Genomic DNA, 22,214 nt, shown 5'->3' on the forward strand with positions numbered 1-22,214 from the left:
TGCCCCCCAGTCTATGGATTTCAAATTGAAGTCACTGACTACCAACAGTCGTGATCTATCTTATCTGCTCTCGCTATAATCTCTCTCATTATTTTTATAAGACCCTCTCGTTTTATTATCCATTATTATTATATTTATTATCCTCTCGTTTATTATTATTATGTGTGAAACTCCTGGTGAGGGTGTGTCCAGAGGGGCAGTTATGAAGTATAGAAGATACTGTTAGCAATAAGGAAGGGGATGAGGATGTGTGTGTATGCATTTTGGTTATTCTGCTTATTACAGATCAGATTTCACTGAGTAACTTATCCTCAGAATATGCTTATCCAAGCTGCAGCTGGCCCAAACCCATCCTTATGATATGTTCATCCACGTTGCACTGACTTGAACAACTAGGAAGATATGCTCATCCAAGTTGCAGCCAACCCTAACCCATCCACATGATATGCTCATCCAAGCTGTGACTGACCCCAACCAATCCTCACAATATGCTTGTCGAAGCTGCAGGTGATCCCAACCCATTTGCATGATATGCTTGTCCAAGCTGTGGCTGACCTTAACCCATCCTCAGGATATGTTCATCCAAACTGCGACTGACCTCAACTCATCCTTAGGAATAGTTAAGCAGGAGAGTAGTGAACATTAGTGTCCCTTAGGGCTATCTTAGGATCATTAATTGTTTAAATTTATTTTAATGATCATCCAGAAGGAGAGAATTCATATATTGCAGATGATGCAAAGCTAACAAGGAGATTAAGAACTGAGAAGCACTGCATACTGCAGGAAGACCTAGACAAACTTCAAGAATGGGCAGATAAATAGCTATTGGAAGTAAATCCAAACAAGCGAGAGATAATGAGGATGTGAAAGGGGATTAGAGACCTAAATGAAATTTCACTATAATAGGAATTCAACTAATATACATGCTAAAAGAAAAAAATAATGGTCTGAGCATAATTCCAACATTAATTAATTAACACCAGAAGCAAATGTAAAATGGATAACGTCAGCAGAATAAAGGAAGTTGCAGAACATAGGACCAGCCCATGTGAGACCATTACTGGAGTACAGATATTTTCACCAGACAAGTATTAGAACTGAGAGGAGGATAAGAAAACTCAACTTCACAACCTTAGAGAGGCAATACGACAAAAGAACACCGGAAACTAGATATACTGTACTATCGAGTCACATGGATGTAAGAAAATTCTTGTATACTGTACAGGTGGATGGCAAGAGGAATGCACTGAAAGAAGTTGTTAAAACTACTTTTATTTACAACTTGAAGAAAAGACACGAGACAGAACTTGATGGTTGAGAAGTATAAAAGGCTAGGAGGTGGGGAAGTAGGAACTAGACCTCACTTTCCCATAGTCAACTGACGGTTCGACTTTGGTTAAAAAAAACATTTTAAATAGTATCACATTATTTAATTTATCAAACAAAACTAGTCATTTAACTTTCATAAAAAAAAATAAAGTTCAATAGCATGTAAAGGCAACCAAACCAGTCCTTGTCCAAATATGCTGCATTTTTTACAGAACTGATCAATCCATTAAAAATGAGACATAATTATTAAAAATATAATCAGCATACTTTATTACAAATTAAATCACCACATTAAAAATTAAATCACCATAATATTAAAGATTTTAATGCAACAGCCTCGATAGGTTAGATTTGTACAGTTCCAGTTAGGGAAAAACAATTACTGTAACTTTTTTAGAGTGGTAAACTGAGAGAATGGGTTGGTCACGGACACACAACCTGCATGTCAAATCAAGAAAGAAATAAGTTACAACATTAGGGTTCAAAGTCTAACAGTAAAACACACTATAAACATATTATTTATTATACAGCATTAAACAAAAATAAAAGTTATGCATAGTATCAAAGATTCCTCAAAATTACGTAGTTACAGCTTAACATTCCCTATCACTGACATATTACCTTGCTTGTGCTTCCTTCCAGAACTGCTTAATGTTCGGATGTCCTTTTTTGGTCACCACCACTGTCCTTTGCTTTTCATCAGAGTATATAAGCACACCCTTACTAGATGCATAGTTGGATAAGAGCAAAAAATCATGAACAGACATAAAATCTTTGTAGAGGACACCTTCACTGAATTCTAAACGCTCTCTTTCTAATTCCCACAGTTTTATCTGGAATAAAATATATTAAAGATAATTAGCTTTAATAAAGATAAAGCTTCAATACATTAAAGAATGATAACAATATTTAAGTGAAGATACCTTTAATATTTGTTATGCTCTAGCTTTACTGGGTCTGCCCATGCTACCTCCCAATTTGAGCTGAGTACAAGGAGTTGATGGGATAGAGCTCATTAATTAATATTTTACACTTGTTTATTTGTAACTTGTTTATTATCATAATTTTAGTGTGTAAATTTTCGCCAATGATTTCTGTGTTATAAACAAAATTAAACGAGCCACAGGGCACTAAATATCATAAGAATACTAGACCACTTATTGAATAATGAACCTGTACCCAAGATTTACTATATCAAACCATGCTTCTTCAAAAGTGAAGCTGAATTGTCGCCCCCTCCACCTTTGGAGGGGACAACTCCTTTGCCCCCCCCCCTCCTCCTCCTCCCTTTTCATGTTGTTTCAATTACCTACTGTAAACAAATGCTAAACATCCTACTACTGTACACCTGTAGTCAAATAGTTCTCTGCAGCCATGGAGGACAGACACTAATGACTACTGCATATGCAATGGAAATTTGTAACTGAATGGTCACTTCTGTAGTAGCAAATACTGTATACTGTACCAATGAATAAATTTTCTTTTCCAAAAAGAATTTCAGTTCAGTTTCATTACATTACAAGAACATTTTGATACATTTCTTAAAGTGTAAATATACTGTAACAGTTTCATGAGATACACTAGGTAATGGCCTATAGAAACAAACGCAAGCAGCAGTGGCTCCACCAACATGATATGAGGCAACAGTATTCGACATAAGATGACGGTCCTGGAACAACTATGAAAGGAAAGACAAGACAACCCTATCTGAGACAGAAGTACACCTACAAAGAGACAAGAAATAACAGAAGGACCACCAGGAAATTTTATACTGCCGTCAAGACGAAGCATGCAGGTGGGACACCATCAATGAAGGCACCTGCCCACCATACAAGTGATGATAGACCCGAGTCAGAAAGTCCAGACGCAAATACTCGAGGAGAAGAGCAAACCAGCCACGTACCAGGCTGGACCAATCTGCTGAAAGAAGCAGAGGGGTCCATTCAAGGGTCACATCCATCGGACCACGTAGCCCCCGTGGGGTTTCCCAAGGCCCTTAGCCATGGTTACACACTAAGGGAAGCCCAGGCAGGGAACTACGAACCAGTGCCCAAGTCTACCAAACAAACTGCTAAAGCTGAACCCCCCGGGACATGTCCACTCACGGGGGCCAAGCGGGGAGGACCACCAAACACAGAAATATAGATGTATAAACATACATACCCCAAGAACAATAATGGGGGACCACACAGGCAGACCCCCATCCCCTGACCAGGCAGAAAACAAAAGAAAAACCCCGTAAGAGAACAACGTACCCAGGCGGAACAGAGCCGGCCACTGTCAATGAAGAAAACTAGCTTTGCAATACCCCACGCCCCTACCAGTGAACGAAACTACCCCTACCCAGAGACAAACAAGGGTAAGAAAACCCCAGCTGACCCGAAGGGCGGCCAAGTACAGAGCAACAAACGGCACAACAGAGGTAGATCCCGAGGTGACTTGTGGAAGGTGGCCCCAAGTCCCAAGGGCAGTACTTATAGGGCACCTAGGTAAGGGAACCCTAGGAGCATGCAGCCCGAGTACCATGGAATATGTCTCCTGGCTCACGCAACACCTGTAGAGACAGCCCACACCACAAGGCACAGAACTGAAACAAAAACCGGAGCCAGAGGCACAACCGCACTAGACTTCCATCAGCCTAAGAACTGAAGGCTGGGTCGCTGGCAGGTGGGTCTGGGGCTCCCCCTTCCCCCTCCCAGGGAGGGGGGGGGGTTGCACAGACAGCGGCGCGGCGACATGATGACGTCATGCTAGTTTGCCAATTTTCGTTTGGGTAGTTCTGTCCACTTGTTTGACCTTTGGTCGCAATAGTTTTACCAGAATAGGGGTTTGTTTTGGGGCACCTACCTTTCTGGGTGCCTGTCCCAGTCGATGGCAGACATAAAATGCTCCCAACCACAGGGGGAAGGGTCTCTATAGGCCATTGCTCCTTGTGCCTCTCTGAGGGGGACCAAGTTCTGGCTCATGGTCCCCCGGTAGGCCTAGAAATCCATGCACATTGACTGATGCCAAGTCTAATATATTGAATAAACTAATCCACAAAGGCCGTGACGAGGATTCAAACCTACGTCTGTGAGTATCCCAAATGGTGCCTTTGTTCATTGATGCATGGGCTGATATGGGGCTTTCCCCAGAAAAGACAAACAAAAAATAGGAAATAAACAAAACAATGTATTCAATAAAGCCACATAACACAAGTGAACACTTTTCCTCATGGCAAAAATTATATTTTAGAACTGCTGTATTGATTTTTGCATAAAGTTAACTCATTATATAGGATATTTAATTATCACTGGGAAGATCTTCTAATAAATTCTGCCAAATTCACTAACAACATCCCAAGATTCTTAACGCACCTGGTCTGCCACAGTACGCGGAACTACTGGGTTGTTCTTGAACATCTGCGGGTGACAATGCTGTCGCAGGAAGCTTATAATTTGCTCAGCCCCAATACCCTTCAAGAGAGCACGGCGTACGCTGCCACGTGAGATGCTTGCAACCACCATGTTGGGGAATCTGCAAGTTTAAATTTTAACAGCTTGTTACAAAACTAACATAATTTGGTTATATTCAGGGCACAAATAATACAAAACATCAGGAATAAACAGTTAGCTTTGCACTCTTCTATCCTTCACTACATTACTACCAAGCCCCCAAGTATTGTGTTTTATTAAAGTAATTACACTTAAAATGAACATACAGGAAAGAAAACATGTTCATATGCAGCTATTGAATATTCCAATACAAAACTACAAAAAGTTAAAAAACCAGTGTTGAATGTAATGAAACGCCATTTTCTGGGTGAGCCCCGCAGGCTCCCTGGAGCTTATCGGACTAACGTATGTTATATTAGACCGGGACATTAGCTAAGAAGTTCAGACCTACCAGGGACCAGCGCCAGAACCTGGCCCCTTAGAGAGGTTTCAGGGAGCAATGGTCCTGGAAAATCCCCTTGAGGTTGGGGTTTTCCATATCTGCCATCGACCGGGGTTAGGCACCCAGAGAGGTAGGCATAACAAAAACCCCACATGGTAAAAAACTAGAAACAAACAAACAAGCAAACATCGTACATTACTGCCACGCAGCCCTCCCCGACCAGAGAGAGGGAGGGGGGAGCCTCGGACCTCACTGCGCCGGCTGCCAAGCACCAGTTCAGAAGCTAAGCTTCAACACGAAAAAAACGCCGACCTGTGGGAGGGAGGGTTGCCAGGAAGCCTCTGGGGCTCACCCAGAATATGGCGTTTCATTACATTCAACGCTGGTTTTCTGTGGGGAGCCCCTACGGCTCCCTGGAGCTTCATACACAAAGAGAAGCAAAAGAAAGGGCTGACCCGGGAGGCTGCCGCCACAAACTCTGCAACGCGAAGCCGAGACAAAAGGCTGTAACCTGCGACCCAAGGCAACAAGAATGCACAGGAGCAGACGCGTGCATAAAGAACGGGCGGCCAGGAACCTGTGCGACCCTCAAATCCTTGCGCCCGAAATGAGCCCTAGACGTCACCAACACAGCAGCAAAAGCTGCAAACGTCCGAACAGCACAGGCGCAAGGATAGACCGCAGGCTGGACGACCTAAAAACTCTGCAGACGATCTGGGAGACCAGAGACCTGGTAACAGGGAACAAGGGGAACCGGAACAACCCAAAGCGCATCCCCAGACACAGTACGCAGGTAACGGCAAAAAAGTGCATCCCCAGACACGGTATGCAGGTAACGGCAAAAAAGCGCAACCGGACAACACAGAACGCATCCATGGCCAAACCAATCAAGCATCAATAACCCAAGGACCCCCCCCCTCCCCGGTAAGCAGCCGTCTCGACCGTCCCAAAGGAAGAAGTCCATGGGAAATGCAGCAAGAAAGGGCCGCTGGTAAGACCCAGAAGCCTTGGCAGGAGGAACAGGCTTGAAAACCTCCGTCCCCAACCCGAACGGGGCAGCCCCCGAAACCGCCAGTCTCGGCCCCAACTAAACCCCACCCCGACTCCGAAACCCGCAAATGGTCCGGAGCGGGAAACAGGGAGGGAAAGGGGCGAACAACACCTAACCAAAACGGGGCGGCCCTGGGGCATCCGAGCGGGAAACCAACCTAGCGTGTTGCAGCAACCTAACCTAGCTTGCAACACTGATGCCGCCTGTACTCTGAACAGTAATAACATCAGGAGAGTACTGGAGAACAAGCAGAAAATATCTCTTGCAAGACTCCTGGTCAAGGTGTCAGTGACCCAACAGGCTACATGACGGAGATAAAAGTGGCGACTGTCACCCGGAGACAAGGGCACAGTAACCAACAATCCCGTACAAGATGGGTTGGAACACGCAAGACACATTCAATGGTCCACCGAACCCTGACAGGAGTTTCCAGGGCCCGCAGGGGGTAACAACTACAGGAAGCCCGGGCAAGGTGTTGCTAACCGGTTAAGAAACCCAAAAATAACAAGGGGGTAGAGTAAAACACTGAAAACCCCTGCGACATGTACAATCACAGGGGCCTAGCAAAAGGCCATCAAACACTACCAGTGGAACTATAGCCACACTAGGCAGACTCCCACCAGGCAAATGAAAATAAAAACAAAAGAAAACCCCCGCAAAAGTACACCGTCTCCAGAGGCAACAGGAACCAGTCGCCGCTTAGGTGGCAGATCGCGCAACACCTTGACGCCCTAACCAGCACAATACCAGTCCCTACCCAGGGCCAAACAAGGGTCCCAAGCCCCAGCTAGCCCCAAGGGCGAGGCAAATGCCGAGCAGCAAGAACCTCTATGGGAATGGTTTTCAAACGCCCCAGGGAAGATAACCCTGTCACGCAAGGGCAGTACTCATAGGGCGCTTAGGGAAGGAAGCCCCTAAGCGCATGCAGCCCTGGTACTGATGAGGAACACCTGGTCATTGCACAACACAGCACACGGCAGTGAACGCCACACAAGGTAAACACCGCCTAGGGAACTGAGGCCAGAGAAGCGTCTATCCCGGTTGACATTAGCTTACAAACTGATGCTAGGCAGCTGGCGCGGTGAGGTCCAGGACTCCCCCCTTCCCCTCTCGGGACGTGGAGAGCTGCGCGGATGGTCGGTGCGTCAGTAAAGTGTGATGTTTGCTTGTTTCCTTGGGATTGTAGGGCGTTTCTACCTCTCTGTTCGGTTTTTTGTTTGTTTTTTACCATGTGGGGTTTGTTTTGTTATGCCTACCTTTCTGGGTGCCTAACCCCAGTCGATGGCAGATAAGGAAAACCCCAACCACAAGGGGGTTTTCCAGAGCCATTGCTTCCTGAAACCTCTCTGAAGGGGCCAGGTTCTGGCACTGGTCCCTGGTAAGTCTGAACTCTTTAGCTAATGTCCCGGTCTAATATAACATACATTAGCCCTGATAAGCTCCAGGGAGCCGTAGGGGCTCCCCACAGAAAACAAAAATAAAAACTTACCTGCCCTCTATATCTGTAAAAATAGACAGAAGTGCTATTTGGAGTTCGGAGACAGTATAAGCGTATATTCTGTAATTTGTTTCAATCACCAGATAACCATGTTTAGGCACGTCAATGATGCCCTGAAAAAGATACATCACTGTCATTTGTAAAGTCATTTTGTATTAGAAATGACAGTTTAAAGTTATGAAGTACATGATGGAATATCTTTGACTTTGAATGAGAGATATTTTATAATCTGCAGCTAGTGACAACAAACATGTAAGGACACACGTATGACTCATACATGTTTACATCCTGTATATGAACCATATATATTAATATCCTATATATATGACACTGGGCAAGTTAGGTAGCAGTGTAATTACAACTTGGGTAATTACACTGCTAACTACCTTGCCCACTGTCATATATGGTATGTACACATGTATGAGTCAGATATATGACATCAAAATAAATAAATAAATAAATAAATATATATATATATATATATATATATATATATATATATATATATATATATATATATATATATATATATATATATATATATATATATATATATATATATATATATATATATATATATATATATATATATATATATATATATATATATATATATATATATATATATATATATATATATATATATATATATATATATATATATATATATATATATATATATATATATATATATATATATATGAGTCGTATAGAGAATATTAATATATGTGAATCCTTATGAGATAACAACACATTTGGATCATTCATTCAATATACACATATGGAATACATGAAGATTGTAAAGGAAATATCATGACCCCTATTCATTATAGTCATAAACTGATGTACTGTATATCTTTAAGTATCTCCATTATCTAAAACTGAGAAAGATTAAAATAAAATAATAAAAGAATTGAATTTTTGTTTCATGTATTTTATTCATTAAATCTGAGCTTCAGACATTGAAGTTCCCAACTAAAACTTGTGTATAGAATACAAACCAAAGATTTGTATTCAAGTCATGTAAATTGAATAGCAGTTTCAATTCATGTAAAAAAAATTCAGTGTTGAATGAACAAATTAAGTTTATTCTTAACCCCTAAACTGCGCAACGTGCCTGCAGGCTCTCGCACAACACGCCTCAGGGTATTTATATTTTTAGCGTTCCATTCAAAACTCCCGCAGCTACATGGGGTTCACATCAGCTTCCTCAGGGCTCTTGTAAACAGATGCCATCTTTAAAAAAAAATCGTGGGCCACATTCCCGGGTGTGAGAGCCTCAGTACTGAGTGAGCCACCAAGGCTGGCACACGCAGCATGAGCTCACAGCACTGCTGTTCAGCTTGTGACCACAGCATTGCCTAATAATGTCAAAAAAAAAAATTAAATAAATAAATAAATAAATAAATAATATATATATATATATATATATATGCAATTGACGATCACAAAACACTGATCATTTTATGCGGAAAATCCACAGAGAAATATGAAATGAGGTGAACGTTTCGGCTTTGTTAAAGCCTTTGTCAACACCAGACTGACTAAGGAGAAGGGAGAAGGGGGGAAGATATATAATGAGGGGGGAAGATGTTGTGCGGTTGTCACAACATGCTTATAGTATTAGAACTGCCCAAACGTCTAATGCATTGTATCTACATACGAGTTTATGCGATCACAATATTAACTGGAATGGGGCAAAAAGCATTACCAATTGTGGGGATTTCGTGGAACGGAATTTGATTGAGTCTGCTCTAATCAGTCAGTGTCCAAATCTTCTTAATGTTAGTACTGGAATGTACAAACTTGATCCATTTTTAAGTTATAATATTGCACAACAGTTTAAGAAACAACTCTGATAGAGAGGCTTACAATGTCTCATTATAATTGTATATTCATATATTGTGTGTTCATGAGGCTTTTTTTTTTTTTTTTAATCTTTCATCCTTATTCTCTGACCGCTTAATCCTCTTTGACCATTCTAAGCTAAGCTATACCTGTTTTTGGTTAATTACACCTGACCAACCCTTGGGATGGGGTGGTCAGGTGTCGGCCTATATATCTTCCCCCCTTCTCCCTTCTCCTTAGTCAGTCTGGTGTTGACAAAGGCTTTAACAAAGCCGAAACGTTCACCTCATTTCATATTTCTCTGTGGATTTTCCGCATATATATATATATATATATATATATATATATATATATATATATATATATATATATATATATATATATTTTACACTGCTAACTACCTTGACAGTGACAACAAACATGTAAGGACACACATATGACTCATACATGTTTACATCCTATATATGAACCATATATATTAATATCCTATATATATGACACTGGGCAAGATGCTCAGATTTAATAAATATATATATATATATATATATATATATATATATATATATATATATATATATATATATATATATATATATATATATATATATATATATATATATATATATATATATATATATATATATATATATATATATATATATATATATATATATATATATATATATATATATATATATATATATATATATATATATATATATATATATATATATATATATATATATATATATATATATATATATATATATATATATATATATATATATATATATATATATATATATATATATATATATATATATATATATATATATATATATATATATATTACTTGTATTATTTAGCCAAGATAGTATTACAGAAGAGCCTGAGAGTGATAATTACTGTGTACAATATTAAAATATTAGTGATTCCATGCTGTTCACAATGTTCACAGCGCTAGCCACAGCACCACAGCATTATTTCGTCCATCTAGGAATCTTCAAACGAATTCTTACGTCCCTTTACAAAATAAACTTGTGGTCAATTATTCATTTACAGGAATTAGTGACCAGGATTGTGGTGATAATTAGTGCTGTGCATAGTATTGTGGGAGGAGGAATTTTGGTGAGGGAGGAAGGGAGAGAATCGAGGTAGCGTCACTGTGTGTGTGTGGCAGCCACTCTTGTTTTGCTCACCATACTAGCTTAGTTGTTCGCTAAGGTGAACACATATGTACATGCGTGTATATACAATGTGTGTATGTACCCATGTACATATGTACGTAGTATTGTGGGAGGAGGAATTTTGGTGCGGGAGGGGGGACGGGGGGGATGGAGGGAGAAGATCGAGGTAGCGTCACTGTGTGTGGCAGCCATTCCTGTTTTGCTCACCATGCTAGCTTAGTGGTTCACTATGGTGAACACATATGTACATGGGTATATACAATGTGTGTATATAGTGTAATAACGGCAACAGGAGTATGTTGAGAGGAGCTATTTTGGGGAGGGAGGTGACGTCGTAATCGTAGCGTCGTCTGCTGTGTGATTTCTCATGCAGGGTATGGTGGCCACTATACTGTTTGGACACAATACCGGCTTACTTGCATAGTTCTGGTGAATAAAAAATGTAGATAGGTATATATAACATATGTAAATAGTGTAATAAAACAATAACAGTATGGTGGGAGGAGGGGTGATGGCGAGTACGATGTTGGAGGAGAGAGGGAGGAGTGGCTGGCTGGGTGTGACAGCTCACACTCGTGGAGTTCTGAGTGTGTTTATGGTGTGTATATATAGTGTGTGATACTGTACAGTGTGTAAATAGATTGTATATATACATAAATTAGCATTAAATGGAGCAGCCTACCTGCCAAACACCAAACGAACCTTTTTGACATTTGTTGTTTTACAAAAAATTTCATTTTTTTCTACAAAACAGTTGATGCTTTGCAACATCACAGCAGTCACCCCTTTATATCTCAGCATCATTAACATCTTTAAAGAAAAAAATAATAATTTATTTGCATCGTCGGAGGCGTCCGAGAATGTGTGAGAAGCAGCGCGACCCCACCATGTGGTGTTGTCGTTATTCAAATGAGCGCTCACCATACGAGACATATTGTCGGTGATCTGGGTGCTCGTTACCCAAAATGCTCGCCAGTTGAGGCGATCATTACTCGAGGTTCTACTGTATTTTTAATTTGTTTAAAATATTTAAGATAAATTTTAAAAAAATTAAATTGAAGGAAAGGATGAGGAGAGTGAAGAGCATTTTTTTTTTTTTTTAAATCAGCAGTGAAAGGGTTTGGACACACTAACCTTATTCTGCCCAGCAGTGATGTTGAGTGCTAATCTTGTGGGATAAAATCTTCCAGAACTACGTTTGCGCAGGTACACGAGACCAAATTCCCGAAGATGTTGGAGGAAGGTTAGTAGCTCATTATCCATTCCTTCCATGCTGTAATCCTGAAACAAAATGTTGTAAAGAGCTACATTTGTTTTGATAATATACAGTATGCTCTAGTTAACCCACCATGTATTCCTGACTGGGGAGCTAATGTTCACTTTCCAGCCAAATATTTTACTGTACTGGTACTTGACTGCTGTATAATATAGTTGTCTGCTGCATTTGCCTGTTCTGAACAGAATTTGGGTGCTGTGTACTGTACTTGCCTGCTGTGCATTTTATTTACCTGCTGTGTACTGTACTTACCGGCTGTGTACTCTACTTACCTGCTGTGTACTCTACTTACCGGCTGTGTACTCTACTTACCGGCTGTGTACTCTACTTACCGGCTGTGTACTCTACTTACCGGCTGTGTACTCTACTTACCGGCTGTGTACTCTACTTACCGGTAACGGCTGTGTACTAGTTCTTATGGATTAGGGCATGGCTATACCAAAGGAAACAAAGAGTTAGTATAAATGGGGTTAAGTCAGAGTGGGAAAAATGTTATAAGTGGAGTGCCTCAAGGCTCTGTCTTGAGACCTCTGTTAAGACCATAGGAACAAAGGGAACTGCAGAAGGCCTATTGGCCCATACGAGGCAGCTCCTATCCATAACCCCCCAATCCCACTCATATACATGTCCAACCCACGCTTGAAACAATCAAGGGACCCCACCTCCACCACGTTATGCGGTAATTGGTTCCACAAATCAACAACCCTGTTACCGAACCAGTATTTACCCAAGTCTTTCCTAAATCTGAACTTATCCAATTTATTATTCTGTGGCAACCTGAGGAACTTGGCGACATCAACCTGTTGCATCACGTGGGGATGTATCGACGCCAGAGCCATGAGGCCCACACCTGGCTGATTGTCCACATGTCCCAATAATCCATAAATTGAAGTCTTCTAATCAGATAAGACTATTAATCCTTTAAACTAACTCCAGGAGTATTAACCATTTAGAATAAAATTTCACGTCAATCGATAATTCTCGATTGATAGGGTGCAATTAATAACCCCCCAAACTTGTGTAGGGATATGACTTGTGGGAGAATTTAAATTCCTACAGTGCACTCAGTAAAACATACAGTCTGCTAAGCTATCATAAGATATAAGAAATAAATTGAATTATACATCATAAATTAGAATTTAAATAATTAATAAATTAAAAAAAATTTAATAAAATCCCACGAGTCAGAATTCCCCACAGATGGCTTCCAAGCAAAATTTGACAGAAAGAATAGTTTGTTCCTATTAAGAAATAACAGAACAGCTACTTGTAAAACACAGTTATGAATACTGGTACCACTCACCTTACCAAGAGTTGAGAAAGACAGCTTAAAGAGAAATGTGAGACATGACACAAGGCTAAGACCACGTTCTGTAACAGTTTCCAAGTATTTCAGGATGAAGAACCAAACTTGTGAAGCTGTGTCAAGAAGAAGAAACTGGAAGCCTGAGCTTGTTATTTGCATATTGTCTGACTCATCACTGCTGTGGGCAATGCAAAATAAACCAATGTTAGTAAGCAATAATACCAAAGACATTAGATTTGAACAGTATTTTACAATAAAATTAATAAGGTTTTAATGAAAATAAAACTATCACTGAAAAGATCAACTTGTACTAGCAACTAAAAAACTGAAATACATCATCTCAAAACAATGCCAAAGTTGTATACTCATAAAACTGAAGTCAGAACAAGGCTCTGGCCCATCCCTGAAATGAGGATCTGAAACATAATACAGGGTACAAAATGCAGTCGAATCTGCCCATAGTAGGAAAACAGCATGTAAAGGATTTGGGAATAATGAGGTCCGACGATCTAACGTTTAGGGAGCATAACCAAGCAAATATTGCGCCAGCCAGGAAAATGATAGGATGGATTACGAGAACTTTCAAATCCAGGGATCCCATTACAATGGTTCTACTCTTCAAGTCACTTGTGCTGTCCCGTCTTGAATACTGCTCAGTACTCACTTTCCCCTTCAGAGCAGGAGAGATTGCTGAAATAGAGGGAATACAGAGAACATATACGGCACGCATAGACGAGATAAAGCACCTAAATTATTGGGATCATCTCAAAGCTCTCCAAATGTACTTTCTAGAAAGGAGACGAGAGAGATATCAAATAATATACACATGGAAAATACTGAAGGGCCAGGTCCCAAATCTACACCGTAAAATAACAACATACTGGAGTGAACAATATGGAAGAAAATGCAGAATAGAACCAGTGAAGAGCAGAGGTGCCATAGGCACAATCAGAGAACACTGTATAAACATCAGAGGTCCACAGTTGTTCAACGTCCTCCCAGCAACTATAAAAAATATTGCCGGAACAATCGTAGACATCTTCAAGAGAAAACTGGACTGTTTTTTAACAGAAGTTCCGGATCAGCCGGGCTGTGGTGGGTATGTGGGCCTGCGGGCCGCTCCAAGCAACAGCCTGGTGGACCAAACTCTCAAGTCGAGCCTGGCCTCGGGCAGGGCTTGAGGAGTAGAAGAACTCCCAGAACCCCATCAACTAGGTATACTACACCTTACTTTGCTCCTCACCTCTCTCTTGCCTATTTATTGCCTGTCTCTACTTCCTCATCCCAATCGAATTGAGAATGGTCTAGAACGAACCGAAACGCCGTCGTCCCTTCACCTTCTAGTGTGTGATCTGGTCAACATACTTTTAGCCACGTTATTGTGACTCATCACTTGCATTGGGTACTACAGTTCTACGAGTGCAAGAGGAACACCTCCTCAAACACCCGGGTGTCAAAACAAAAGAAGGGCAAAAGAATGATCAAAACAGACAAAAGGCAGCCACCCACTAAGCCCCCCCTCATGGCGACAATGGGCTAGACAGGGAGGGGGGGTAGAGAACTGTAGTTTTCTTATTATTTTTACGGAGACCTATGTTATATGCCCCAGTAAACTGGAGTATTTTTGCTAGCCTTTTTTATACCCCTAGACAAATTGATTATTGGCCAGGCTATGGATTCCAGCATTGCTGTGGAGCATGAGGTCATGACACACACCACACCACAAACAGCAGAGGACATCACTATGGCAAAACACTCCGTAAGAAATCAAGGCCAGAGATGATGACCGCCCTGGATTGCATTAGCCGACAAACTGGAATGGCTGGGTCACCAGAACCCTGAACCAGCAATGGTCTGGTGGTTCAGGGTTCCCCACCTCCCCTCCAGGGGGCTGCATTGACGAGCAGTAATTGGAATGTGACATTTGCTTGTTTCCTTGGGATTGAAAGGAGTTCTGCCGCTCTGTTTCGTTTTCAGTTGTAATTTTCTTCCATGTGGGGTTTGTTTATGTTATGCCTACCTTTCTGGGTGCCTAACCTTGGTCGATGTCAGATAAGGAAAACCCCCCAACCACAGAGGGAAGGGGTTCCAAGACCATTGCTCCCTGTGCCACTCTGAGGGGGGGGTGGTTCTGGGTCGTGGTCCCCCGTAGGCTGAACTCCTGACTAATGCCCTGGTCTAATGAATTTCACATTAGCCCGATAGCTCCAGGAAGCCGAAGGGGCTCCCCACAGAAACATGCCATATAAGCTTAAGTGGTGTGAAGAGTTCAGTGGTAAACTTAACTTATTTTTTAATAGAAAATATATTGTAATTTGCCTTCTTATAACAAAAATACCTTTCAATAAGACCTGCATGAAGTAATGTGCGCATGGCATCTCTGGAGATGGCTGTCTGACCCTGTCCAGGCTGCACGAGAAACTGTAGAACACTTTCCCATCTATCCATTGCATATTTATCTAAAAACTCAACATCTCGTTGATGTGGATCGGAGTCTAGAGCAGCAGACATAGTCCATGGTTTTCCACTGAAAATAAAATAACAAAAATTAGACCATTTTACTAGTCATTAACTACTGCACAGCACAGAGCACCTTAAGGCGCTCTGGTATAACTACAGGTATATATATCTTCCTTTAGGTAAAGGGTCTCCCTTTAGGTATAGGGAATGAGTCAACTCCCACGGGTACACAGGGCTCACATCCTGTGCCTCAGGACTCCAGTAAACAGATACCATTTTGAAAAAAAAATCGTTAGCATCCATACTGGTTGTGAGAACCTTGGTCAGCTCTCCCTGTACTGGGAGAGCATTTGGTATTTTATATTTTTGGTAAATGCAAAGCCAGACAATAAACTGGGTCCTGAAAGGACGTGCGGGCACCGGCACATCAGTCTACGAACTGAGGGGGGGGGGGGGGTTGCAGCCTGCTCGCTCGGGTCCCCCCTTCCCCACAGTCGGGGGAGGGTGAGGCGCTAAAAAGCGGCTGCGCTAGTTTTATGATGTGTTGCTTGTTTCATTGTTTTCTATTGGGGAGAGTTCTGGGCCTCAGTTTGGACGTAGGTTGCAATTTTAACCAGTTAGAGGTTTGTAATGGTTCACCTACCTTTCTCGGTGCCATTCCCCGGTCAATGGCAGACATGAAACACTCTACATACAGAGAGCTCATATGGCCATTGCTCCCTTCACCTCTCAGAGGGGGCCAGGTTCTGACTCGTGGCCCCCAGTAGACACTCGAACTCCAAGGACAGATGGCACCAAACTAATATGGCACATGTCAGTTTGATAACTTCAGGGAACCGACGGGGCTCCCCTCAGAAAACACAAGCATAAGATACTAAAATTGCAAAATAGTTTACTCGAGAAAAACAACTACTTAACAGGACAAACAAGAAATCTTACCCTCCAAGAACTGCCACTTTGAGATTTTCTCTAAAAGTGTTGTTGAGTTTGATGGCCATATTTCCTTGGTGGTCCTTCACCTCCTGCCATATGTACATGTCCAGCAGGACTTGCGTCCCTTGTCGATGCTCAGCAGCTATGTCACCAAGCTCTCTGCAAGGTGAATACATATCTTATTTTCGCTAGATCTTAAAAACAGTGCAGCTATTTAAAAGTACTACATCAAGATGCACATTACTAAAAATATTTAACAAATCAAGTAAGAAACATGTTGCAAATTGTGACTGAAACTGCTTATGGGTTAAGTGTCACTGAACCCAAGTTTCTTTCAAGCTTGACTGTGGTCTATAATTTTACCGAGTCTAGTGTTAGGACTTGTAATGATCACCATAATTAACCTTCCTCTTTGGTCCTGAAGAATGGTGCTTAAAACTAAATGCAGACCCTCTAATAGCACTCCAGGCATTGACCAGAAATCTCTCCATTAATTACTGTAAGTCATTATTTAAAGTAAATCATAAATATCCAGTACTGCACTCACTATATTAACAATAAGATGTATTACAGATTTTGTGGTAAAGCCTAATTAAATTCAGAGACTGTCATGACAATAAAGCTTAGTCCTACGTTTATAAATGGGAGACAGTATCTAGTTGACTAACAATAGGAGAATATATATCACTGGTAACAGAAAGTAGAAATTAATTTAAATAAATAACATAAGAACATAAGCATAAAGGACACCACAGAAGGTTTATTAGCCCACATGAGGTAGCTCCTATTTATATCCAGCCTAAACCTTGTATACAAACTCATTTGTATACAATATGTCTAACCTACATTTGAAATAATCCATCAATCCCCCATCTTCTTTGTTACCCAATAATTTATTCTACAAATCCACAACCCTGTTTCCAAACTAGTATTTACCTAGATCTTTCTTAAATCAAACCTGATCCATTGTATTGTGCTCTTTGCAGACGATGAGTCACAATAACGTGGCTAAAATATGTTGATGAGACCACACACTAGAAGGTGAAGGGACGACAACGTTTCGGTGCATCCTGGACCATTCTCAAGTCGATTGTCGACTTGAGAATGAGATTCTCAATCGACTTGAGAATGGTCCAGGACGGACCGAAACGTCGTCGTCCCTTCACCTTCTAGTGTGTAGTCTGGTCAACATATTGTTTTCTTTATTTTATACATCACAGTCACTTCCAACTTGTCCTGGAGGTTATCTTGAGATGGTTTCGGGGCTTTTTAGTGTCCCTGCGGCCCGGTCCTCAACCAGGCCTCCACCCCCAGGAAGCAGCCCGTGACAGGTGACTAACACCCAGGATACCTATTTTACTGCTAGGTAACAGGGGCATAGGGTGAAAGAAACTCTGCCCATTGTTTCTCACCGGCGCCTGTGATCAAACCCAGGACCACAGGATCACAAGTCCAGCGTGCTGTCCGCTCGGCCGACCGGCTCCCTAAGACCTTACCTTACCTTACTGGAGACCTTACATTTATGCTCCCAACCTCAGTATACCTCCAAAAATTTGGGAATGCCACTTGGATGCATCTATAGATTGTGTGTGTAGAAGAGTTTGATACCTGCTTGATACCTGCTTGATGGGGTTCCGAGAGTTCTTCAACTCCCAAAGCCCGGCCTGAGGCCAGGCTTGACTTGTGACAGTTTGGTTCACTACGCTGTTGCTTGCAGCGGCCCGCAGGCCCACATATCCACCACAGCCCAGTTGGTCTGGCACTCCTTGGAGAAATGATGTAGTTTTCTCTTGAAGATGTCCACGGTTGTTCCGGCAATATTTTTTTATGCTCGCTGGGAAGATGTTGAACAACTGTGGACCACAAGTAAGAAACATGTTACAACTTTCATTCACCTTTCATCGAATAGGTTTTATTTCACAGTGTGATCTGAGGCCAGCCTTCCTTGGTGATTGCCTGCTCTATGAGGCTGCTCATCTTAGTAACCTGCAGCATCACATAATCATAGCCAGGCTGATCCAGTAACTCGAGCAGAAACTTGTAACAGTCTTTCTCTTGAAAACTTTCACAGTTCGTCCTGTGATATTTCATATATTTTGATGTTTGAATAGTCATTAATCTTGATGTTTACAGTGTGGCTCTAATCAAGCCTCTGGTGCTCCAATTTTTCATTACATTTATTCTACACTCCAACCATATCTCTCATTTTCCAAATAAAGTGCACCCATGTAATACCATAGCATAGCATACTATGAAAAGCAGCCCCTTTTCATAGATGATATATCTCTTGTTAATTCTAGAAACGTATACTGTATCTACTATGAGGAAAATCTTTCATTTATTTCCTGACACCTACAATCATTCCTTGAAGAAGCATCTATAAAAACAGTCAGGAAATTGGCTGACATTTTATATTACTGTAATTTTCACCAGTACTGTACTCTTAAAATACAGAGTAAGAGTTCGCTTTTCATGTAACTTACTTACAAAAAAATGACCTGCTTGTACCAACCTGCCTGGTTCATGCTGAGGTATCCATGTGGCCAACAACATTTGAGGAACAGGTTTCACCACAAACAAGAGCCTCAAAACAAATTGCCGACTCAATTCTGGAAGTTCCCTAAAAAGAAAACATTTACTGTATATTATTTTTATTGACTATTTTTTTTACAGACAAGCAAAAATGTTATGCAACACACATCGTGATATGGTTTTAAAATATTTAAATGTAAAAATTATTTAGTGGTAAAGATTTGGCACATCATGTTTTGAGGATATAAGAGCACTCAGCAGCTTAACCAGTTCCAACACCGGACCCAAGGCCTAAATCCCAACATGAACATAAGCTACCGGGAATTTAATAAATATTAAATATTTCAGCCCATCCTCCTGTTTTGGTAATACTTATAGAAAGGATGAGGGCCATAGTACATATATAAAGTAATTTTAATTATAATTCATATATGAATTGTCCAACAATGTGTGAAATACATGAAATGAAATTTATGTGAAATACGTGTGTACATATAACTGTAGCTTAATCAGAGATTAGATATTATTGAGAGAGGAAAGATATTCATATTTTAAAAAAGGTTTCTTGGCTGACACTCTCCCTATCGATGGAAACTACAACCTTTTGAAGATCAATGTTAATTTTATCTAGATACTGTAATAAATGAAGTTTTTTTTATGTCATAAGAAAGGCAGATATATATAGGCTACATTTTAAATCCTTTGTCATAAATATAACTGAAGATGGACTCAAGATAACCAAGAAGTGAAAATGAAGACATATGCATGTTGATAGTTACTTGACAGCTAGCTCTGAGTGTGCAAAGTCCTGCACACCAGCCAATAAATTGTGTATTGTGTTATTAAAATTACAAATTGTGTAATTAATTTGCATATATGCAAATTAATTTGCAAATTAATTTGCATATATGCAAATTAACCTTAAAAATCTATACTGTATTTCAGAAGAAAGACAGATGTAGACATTAATGTGCCAACATTTCAAGGAATATATATCTTAAGTTAAATAAATAATACCACCCCCATTGCCGGTGTCCGAACATATGAAAACTACCTTTAGGCATCAGTGTCCAGCCAGGTGGGGATCACATGCTGCACAATACTGATAAATTATTTGATTCACAGAGATGCAATGATAAACATTAATGTTTTATATTTGATTAAAAATACAGATATAAACTTTGTTTTCAAACATTGAATGTAACAATATTTCAAGTATATGAACCAAGATATATTAAGGATTTAAGGATTTCCTATAAAGTTGCAATGATACTATAATTGCACTCTATCACTATCAAATGCAGAAAGAAATTCACTTTTTTTTAAGTCACTTTAATACACAAAACAGAAGTAAACATGTATGTTAATTATGATGCAGGATCAATATCTAGGTGAATTATGACTAAAACAGTCAGATTATACATGTCAGCAACAAGCAGGTAATTATCAAAAGAAGGTGCCAAGCCAGGGAATGTTATCCACAAGTACAGCTCTTAACAGGATGCTGATATGCCAGCAAACACTCTCCAGGTAACAATATTTCTTGGATCAGTCAATCCACAACATTGTCGCTGAGATCGTCGATTTCATATAGTGTCACCTGTCACTGCGTTTCCCCTAATTTTGTTATAAAATTATATTATTTCAGAGTAAAAATATGTTTTTCATGTTATACATTAAGCAATAACATTATAGTGAGTAAAAATACCGTATTTCTTCATTACTTACATAAAGCTATATGGCTTTGGGTAGCTTAGGGGTCATTAGGTGGACAGCATCTCCAATAGATGGAGCGAGTCGCTATGGAAACAATTTAAAATTGATACATCTTTGTCTTTCAACATGATATATTCTTTGTCCTCCAACAAGATATATTTCCTTTGGGGCACTCACAATAACAATTATATCTCGGTCTTTCGGAAGGCATATAATATTTTAGGCTGTATTAGGGTATCTTTGTTAATTATACAATATATCAGCAAGTACTGGTAAAGATTTCACATATAGATTCTGTTTTTGTCATTCTTCTGATATACAGTACAGTATAAAGATTTTTGGTTTAACAAGTTATCAAGATGTTTTCAACAGTATTCTTAAAGTGTTCGCCGATTCCATCATGGACAACCATTGTGGAAACACAACACATGGGTTGCAGGCGATGACAATCGACTTGAGAATGGTCCAGGACGGACCAAAACATCGTCGTCCTTTCACCTTCTAGTGTGTGGTCTGGTCAACACATGGGTTGACCCAATTAGCAATCTGCTTAGATTCTAACAGGGGTTCGACCATTAATATCAGACCTATAGTCATTAATTATATAAACATTAAAACATTATATACACCAAACATTAATTATATAACTGAATATGAGAAGCTTTAGGCAATTTGTTTGGACACTGCATCAAATACTGCAGTCTCAGGGAAAAGCAAGCTTTATAGAGTAAATATACTTACAGTATATAGAGCCCTGAAGGCCCTGAGAATACTGTACGGCACAACCTGAACCTCCATCACACCCCCACGCTCACCTGTAGACGGCCAGGCAAGTGGCAGGGTGTCGGTACAGTCTGTCTAGTGTGTCCTTCGCCAGGGACCTCAGGTACTCCTGCAGGTTTTTACAAGTCAATGTCTGTGTGCCGAAGGCCATCATCTTCCCTCACGTCCGGTTGGGACAGCCGTAGGCACACCCACACCTCAACTCAGCACCACACACACACACACACACTTCTTCTTTTTCGCGATATATTCAGTTTGCACGAAGGTTTTCCTCCTGATGACTGCACACACACACACACCACCCTAGGTCTAGTGTGTGTGTATGTGTTTGGTTTCTCACATTCGGATTATCGCAGTATGCGACTCCATCCGGATTCCTTGGTGATGCAGCGTCCTAGGCGAACGATGTCCCAATCTTG

General features: G+C 40.5%; 1 protein-coding gene across 4 annotated transcripts; it reads right to left on the reverse strand.

Annotated features, from left to right (window-relative positions):
* Positions 1-1,408: 1,408 nt before the first annotated feature.
* mrn (general transcription factor IIH subunit 4 marionette) lies at positions 1,409-22,159 on the reverse strand. Of its 4 annotated transcripts, none has more exons than XM_069329975.1 (10): positions 21,828-22,158; positions 19,277-19,384; positions 16,771-16,923; positions 15,710-15,898; positions 13,369-13,546; positions 11,924-12,070; positions 7,746-7,867; positions 4,686-4,845; positions 1,951-2,162; positions 1,409-1,767 (listed from the first exon to the last, which is right to left on the reverse strand). In XM_069329975.1, the coding sequence occupies exons 1-10, from the start codon at positions 21,947-21,949 to the stop codon at positions 1,695-1,697; spliced, it is 1,464 nt and encodes a 487-aa protein (XP_069186076.1). In that variant the 5' UTR covers positions 21,950-22,158; the 3' UTR covers positions 1,409-1,694. The 4 variants fall into 4 exon arrangements, with proteins under 4 accessions (XP_069186076.1, XP_069186075.1, XP_069186078.1 ...); XM_069329974.1 differs by having other exon boundaries at positions 13,369-13,549; positions 21,828-22,156; XM_069329977.1 differs by having other exon boundaries at positions 13,369-13,549; positions 21,754-21,878.
* Between the last annotated feature and the right edge of the window lie 55 nt (positions 22,160-22,214).

Source organism: Procambarus clarkii, chromosome 23, assembly GCF_040958095.1.
Source record: "Procambarus clarkii isolate CNS0578487 chromosome 23, FALCON_Pclarkii_2.0, whole genome shotgun sequence".
NCBI classification, from domain to species: Eukaryota; Metazoa; Arthropoda; class Malacostraca; order Decapoda; family Cambaridae; genus Procambarus; species Procambarus clarkii.

What these genes read in the sequence shown, in the direction of transcription:
- mrn (XM_069329974.1), bottom strand. Translation starts at nt 21,949, where the DNA reads ATGATGGCCTTCGGCACACAGACATTGACTTGTAAAAACCTGCAGGAG. An exon ending in TTTACAGATATAGAGGGCAG is followed by an intron (nt 4,846 to 7,745) that starts GTAAGTTTTTAT and finishes TTAAACTTGCAG; the next exon opens with ATTCCCCAACATGGTGGTTG. An exon ending in CGCGTACTGTGGCAGACCAG is followed by an intron (nt 2,163 to 4,685) that starts GTGCGTTAAGAA and finishes ATTTTATTCCAG; the next exon opens with ATAAAACTGTGGGAATTAGA.